The sequence below is a fragment of the Anoplophora glabripennis genome, unplaced genomic scaffold (genome assembly GCF_000390285.2).
Source record: "Anoplophora glabripennis isolate ALB-LARVAE unplaced genomic scaffold, Agla_2.0 scaffold454, whole genome shotgun sequence".
Classification (NCBI taxonomy): Eukaryota; Metazoa; Arthropoda; class Insecta; order Coleoptera; family Cerambycidae; genus Anoplophora; species Anoplophora glabripennis.
In genome coordinates this window covers 172,803-178,976 of record NW_019416575.1, presented here as the reverse complement: position 1 = coordinate 178,976, position 6,174 = coordinate 172,803, and the positions used below count along the sequence as shown (strand labels likewise).

At 45.9% G+C, this 6,174-nt stretch overlaps 2 protein-coding genes across 2 annotated transcripts; both read left to right on the top strand.

Moving 5' to 3' along the window:
- Positions 1-687: 687 nt before the first annotated feature.
- On the top strand, positions 688-2,336 carry LOC111691733. The gene is made up of 2 exons (XM_023454990.1): positions 688-2,159; positions 2,254-2,336. Exon 1 carries the CDS (start codon positions 1,022-1,024, stop codon positions 2,054-2,056), a length of 1,035 nt encoding a protein of 344 aa, XP_023310758.1. The 5' UTR covers positions 688-1,021; the 3' UTR covers positions 2,057-2,159; positions 2,254-2,336.
- LOC111691729 lies at positions 2,167-3,517 on the top strand. The gene is made up of 3 exons (XM_023454988.1): positions 2,167-2,179; positions 2,254-3,317; positions 3,452-3,517. Exons 1-3 carry the CDS (start codon positions 2,167-2,169, stop codon positions 3,515-3,517), a joined length of 1,143 nt encoding a protein of 380 aa, XP_023310756.1.
- Positions 3,518-6,174: the final 2,657 nt, after the last annotated feature.

The following is a 6,174-nucleotide window of genomic DNA, read 5'->3' as shown; positions in this document are numbered from 1 at the left end:
AATAAAACAAAATAATAAAATAACCAAAGCAAAATAAAACAAATAAAATAAAGAAATACAAAACAAAACAAAAATAAAACAAAACAAAATAAATAAAAATAAAATAAAATAGGTAAATCAAACCAAAACCCGGAGGCTAGTGCAAATAAAACAGTTTAACTTTAAAAAAAATTAATAATCCGAAACAATCCGCACACGATAATTGAAATCGAGCTACTATAGTGGTGGGGGCATAAAATGATAGATAAACAAAACACAATGCACACACGCGACTAGCTGGAAAGCGACAAGTTTCGTCTTGTTCCCTAAAAACGTTGTAGTTCCCAAACAATTTTCATCGGTTTATGTCAAAATCAAAGTCTTTCTTACAATTTTAACTACTATCTAATATATTTTTGAGTAACAAACATATGCTAATGGTGTCACAAATGGGAAGTCATTAGTACCTAAGATGGTCATAAGAAGTTTTAATTTTTTTTTTATAGTGTTGCACCCATTTTATATTTATGCACTTTTTGGTAGTAATACTAGACATAGTAAGCTACGTTATATTTTTTCTGTGACTGTACCTTTGCATGAACCAAGAATAAAATCTTGAAAAAAAAATTTTTTATTGTTTTTAATAGTAAATAAGACAGAAAAATTCTATAAAAACTATACAATGCAGACTAATGTTTTGTCTACCCCCCTGGGAGCTGTATGACCTTGTCGCTGGTGGAGGGGCTTAAGTAGCTACAGTGAACCCAAGAGCTAAACCGGCGGGAGTTTTATACTCCTGGCAGGGTCACCCAAGCCGGAAAGGTCGAGGGAGAGTAGTGAAAACTAAGAAACAGCTCAGCTACCCAAGCCAAGGTGGAAACGCATCGTGCCGAGGGCTGAATGGTGCGGGGGTAGGTAAAAATGTCGCATCGCAAACGATCTCTTTGGGGAACCTGGCGCACCCCATCGTATTTAGCCTTCCGTCAGGCATGGGGCACTACCTGGCGGTGACTTTTATTTCCTCCAGACTCGTGGGACCTTTATGGACCATAAATCAAAAAAACGGGAACCCGAAAGGGGGCCGTCAACATCCGCCGGGGAAGCAGTAATTGCTGACCAGGCGGAAAATAAAACAGCCACTGGGAAGCAAACACCAGTGACTACTATCTCTAGGGGAGTCGACAGACTGAACCTGGAAGGTAGGAAGAAATTGTCTGGTGCGCAAAAGCGCAAACTTAAAAAACTGCGGAAGGCAGAGGCGGGAAAAGGACAGGGGCCGGTGACGGAACCTGGCTCAAGTACCACTCTAACTCCGCAGGCTGCTGAACCGGGGCCAAGTGGACTCGGGAAGAAACGTGGACGGTCGGACGGTAGTGAGCCGATTTCCGACCGGCCTGTTTCCAAGAGGCCTAAGGCCACGGGACAGCGTGGCAAGACTTACGGGGAGGCGCTGTCGGGGATCCAAGCAGTGGTGGTCCCCCATGGATACCCGGAGGTCCGAATGGATGAGGACCAGATGGGACTTGTCCAGTCGGCGCTTCTGGGGGCCATTGATGGGATCGCGGGCGAGGGTACACGACCGCGCTTCCTGGAGTGTCGTCGAAGGGGGGGAACGCTAGCGATCACCGCCTTCAACGAGGAGAGCCTGCAATGGCTGAAGACGACCACGGCGAGCTTGGTGCCTTGGGAGGGGGCTAGACTCAGCGCTGTTGAGCCTAGGGACCTACCTAAGTTCACTAAGTTCATCGTGTGGATTCCGGGTCATCCTGATGAACCGGAAACCATCATGCGCCGTCTGGAAAACCAGAACGGGGAATTGAGGACGGGGGCCTGGAGGCTAATCAACCGCAAGGTTGAGGAGAAGGGCCAGACCCTAGTCCTCTCAGTAGATGAGATGAGTGTGAAGGTACTTCAGAAGGAGGGCTTCAGACCATTTCTGAACTTCACCAGGGTCCTTTTTAGGAACCTGGAGAAGGGCAGGGTAGATTTGGGACCTTCTGATGAAGATCAGGAGGGACCAAAATCTGTATTATCTGGTCAAATTCCAGGTAATACAAGCGAACATTCAGCACAGTAGAGCGGCATCTGCTGCTCTCTGTGCCAGTGTGGCGCGCGTAAATGCGGATTTAGCTTTGATCCAGGAGCCTTGGGTACATGGATCCCGGATCAGAGGATTGCAGGTAAGTAATGGTGGCTTACTGTATTGTGGCCACCAAACTAGACCTAGAGCTTGTATTTATTACAAGAGTAGTATTAATATTTTTCCTCTTCCAGGGTTCTGCACGGATGACCTGGTGGCGGCCGAAGTGACTTATGTATCGGAGGGAACGCAGAGACAACTGGTAGTTTGCTCAGCGTACCTCCCTTACGATAAGAAAGAATCTCCTCCAACCAGGGAACTGAGGGACCTGGTGGCCTGGTGCGAGAAGGAGAAGAAACAACTCATCGTGGGATGTGATGCTAACTCACACCATACGGTGTGGGGAAGCAGCGATGTCAACGATCGAGGTGAGTCTTTACTAGATTTTCTTTTTAGTTATAATCTAGAGATTTTGAATGTCGGGAACGAGCCCACCTTTGTTATAAAAAATAGAAGTGAAGTCATCGATATAACAGTGGGATCGGGACCGATATGTAATAATATTGCGAGGTGGCATGTGTCGAATGAGCCGTCAATGTCGGATCATAGACATATCCACTTTGAAATTATAACGGATTATAATCCGCAAGTAAGAACCTACAGAGACCCAAAAAGAACTGACTGGGACTCCTATAGAACGGAGTTACAGGCCAGGACTAGGGAAATCTGTACAAAACTAAGGAACACATATGATCTTGAGAGGGCCGTGGAGGAACTCCAAAACGCCGTCACAAGATCATATGAATACAGCTGTCCTATCAAAGTGAGGTCCGATAAGCACACCGTACCCTGGTGGAGCAAGGAACTCACGCAGTTGAGGGGACAGACAAGAAAACTATTTAATAGAGCAAAGCGGACAGGAGAGTGGGAGACTTATAGAGCAACCCTCACTGAGTATAATAAAGAAATTAGAAAAGCGAAGAGAGACTCATGGAGGAAGTTCTGTGAGGATATTGATAGTGTCCCACAGTGTGCTAAACTCCAGAGACTTCTCTCTAAGAACGGACATACGAAACTCGGGTCTCTCAAAGCACCGAGTGGGGAATATACCAAAACTGGAAGGGAGACATTGGAATTACTTCTAAATACTCACTTTCCAGGCTCCAGGTTATTAAATCATGGAGATGAATATGACTGGAATCACCAGCAGAGGGTAACGACCGGGTCTCGACAGAACTGGGAGGTTGCCAAGACGGTGGTGAGTCAGTCACGAATAAGATGGGCAATAAGTTCTTTTGACCCATTTAAATCACCAGGAGCCGATGGAATCCTACCTGTACTGCTACAGCAGGGGGTGGACTGTCTAGCTCCGGTCTTAATTCACGTCTTCAGAGCCAGCATTGCACTTGGTTATATACCGCTGGCATGGAGATCGACGAACGTGGCGTTTATTCCTAAACCAGGGCGTCCATCGTATGCCCAGGCAAAGGCATATCGCCCGATAAGTTTAACATCTTTCCTCCTGAAAACGTTGGAGAGAATAGTTGACAGGCATATAAGGGACGGGGTATTGAGGGCAAATCCTCTGCACAGGTACCAATACGCCTATCAGGCAGGCAGATCAGTCGACACAGCCCTTCATAGCCTAGTCTCTAGGATAGAGAGGGCAATGGACGACAAAGATCTAGCTTTGGCAGCTTTTTTAGATATTGAAGGGGCATTTGACAATACACCTTTCGAATCTATTAATTCGGCAGTTCGCAACAGGGGCCTTGAAGACACTTTGTGTCGTTGGATAGATACCATGTTGAGAAACCGGACAGTAACAGCTACCCTTTCGGGAGAGACATCCAGGTGTAAGGTAGGCCGGGGCTGCCCCCAGGGAGGCGTACTGTCTCCCTTGTTATGGGGATTAGTGGTGGACGGCGCACTGGAGGGCCTTAATCGAAAGGGGTTTTATACACAAGGCTATGCGGATGACTTGGTCGTTCTCATAGTCGGGAAACATAATATTATCGTTTCAGAACTCATGAAAGAGGCTTTGAAATGGATAGATGACTGGTGTAAGGGGCAGGCACTGTCAGTAAACCCTGACAAAACGGTCGTAGTACCCTTCACTAGGAGAAGAAATTTAACTGGACTCTCTGAACCTATAATAGGGGAGAGGGGCATTACATTTTCCAGGGAAGTAAAATATCTAGGAGTGATACTGGATAATAAGCTTACCTGGAATGCGCACTTGGAAAAAGTGGTGAGTAAGGCGAAGCAGACACTGTGTGTATGCCGCCGCCTTATTGGGAAAACCTGGGGACTGAAACCAAAGATGTCACACTGGTTGTATACGTCGATAGTAAGACCCAGGATTCTTTACGGCGCGGTGGTATGGTGGCAGAAAACACAACAGACCACAGCGAAGGAAAAACTGAATAGAATTCAGAGATTGGCCTGTTTAGGTATAACGGGGGCGATGGCATCGACCCCGACAGCTGCACTAGAAGTCATGCTAAATCTGCCACCGCTGCATATAGTGGTGGAGAGAGAAGCGCGGCTAGCAGCATATCGACTCAGGAATAATAATGACTGGAGGGGTGGTTCCCACTCCAGGATCAAAGATACATCTATGTCGGAACCAATTCTTGGGATGGTATCCGACAAGATGGTTCCAAAGTTTCACTTCCACAAGCCATTTGAGACTCGAATAGAGGATCAAAGCGAGTGGGAGGAAAGGTTTAATACCCTGGAAAGGTGGAGCCTAGTATGGTTTACAGATGGCTCCAAAATGACCAGAGGGACGGGTGCAGGAATATATGGACTCAGACCCAGATGGAGTGCAAGCTACAGTCTGGGGGAGTTCCCTACTGTATTCCAAGCAGAAATCTTCGCAATAATGGCGTGTCTGGCAGAGAATGTACGTAGAGGTTATAGACGTAAACTCATATATATATTCTCTGATAGTCAAGCTGCAATTAAAGCTTTAGCCGCACACAAGGTAAGTTCAAAACTGGTGTGGGACTGTTTACAAATGCTAACTGAACTGGCCACCAACAATACAGTCAGACTGTGTTGGGTGCCAGGGCACAAAGGCATTTGTGGAAATGAGAAAGCGGATGAACTTGCGAGGAAGGGATCCGAAACAGTGTTCATTGGCCCGGAGCCCTTCTGTGGCACATCTCCCAGTGTGGTCAGGCGGGCTATGGGCAAATGGACAGAGACAGAACATAGGAAATACTGGACTTCAAGGCCAGGACATAGCCATTCCAAGGAGCTTATGGAGTATCCTTCGAATGGAAGAGCGATTGAGTTACTGAGCTTGAATAGAATCCGGCTCAGGAGAGTGACAGGACTCATAACGGGACACTGTCACTTTAAGAAACATCTACATAGACTAAAGCTTGTAGACAGTCCGGTCTGCCGAGGATGTGAATCGGCGGATGAAACTTCTCTGCATATCCTGGGCGAGTGCCCGGGATTTGCACGTAGCAGAATGGCGCTCCTTGGGAGACCCTATTTGGAACCCAAGGATCTGAGAGAAGTGTCAGCAAGGAAGCTTTTGGACTTTGTAAAAAGGACAAATCTACTTGCTGAATAGGACTAGTAGTGGGACGCACAATAGGCCTAATTAGGCCGCAGTGCTATGGGACTTTTGAAGGACCAACCACTAGATGAAGAAGAAGAAGAAGAAGAATGTTTTGTCTAACGAACAGTTTTTGTTTCATTAGGGCAGCTGCAATAGTCTTCGAAAAAAACAATTTTAAAAAATGCCCGCTTTAGCGTCTTTTTCATCAATTATTATTACCAGAACGCAGCGAGATGCGAGGCTAAATTTGTGTCAATGGTACATTTATATCTCGCCGATATTACCACACAAGTCATTTTCAAAATACCTTTCTGGGGAAGCTGATCTTATCGTGCTAGATCCTTTAATTAAACACGGAATATTGTGTATTTCATGAAGTATGTTGCATTTCTGTCACGTGTTTAAACTAACGGCGTACTATTTCCTGTTTCACTTTCAGTTCAAGAAACTTCACGAAAAACATTAAATTTTAACTTCCTTTCTAACAGAAAAGGATGCAGTAAGCATACATATCCCGTCAAAGGAAACATAAGTTACA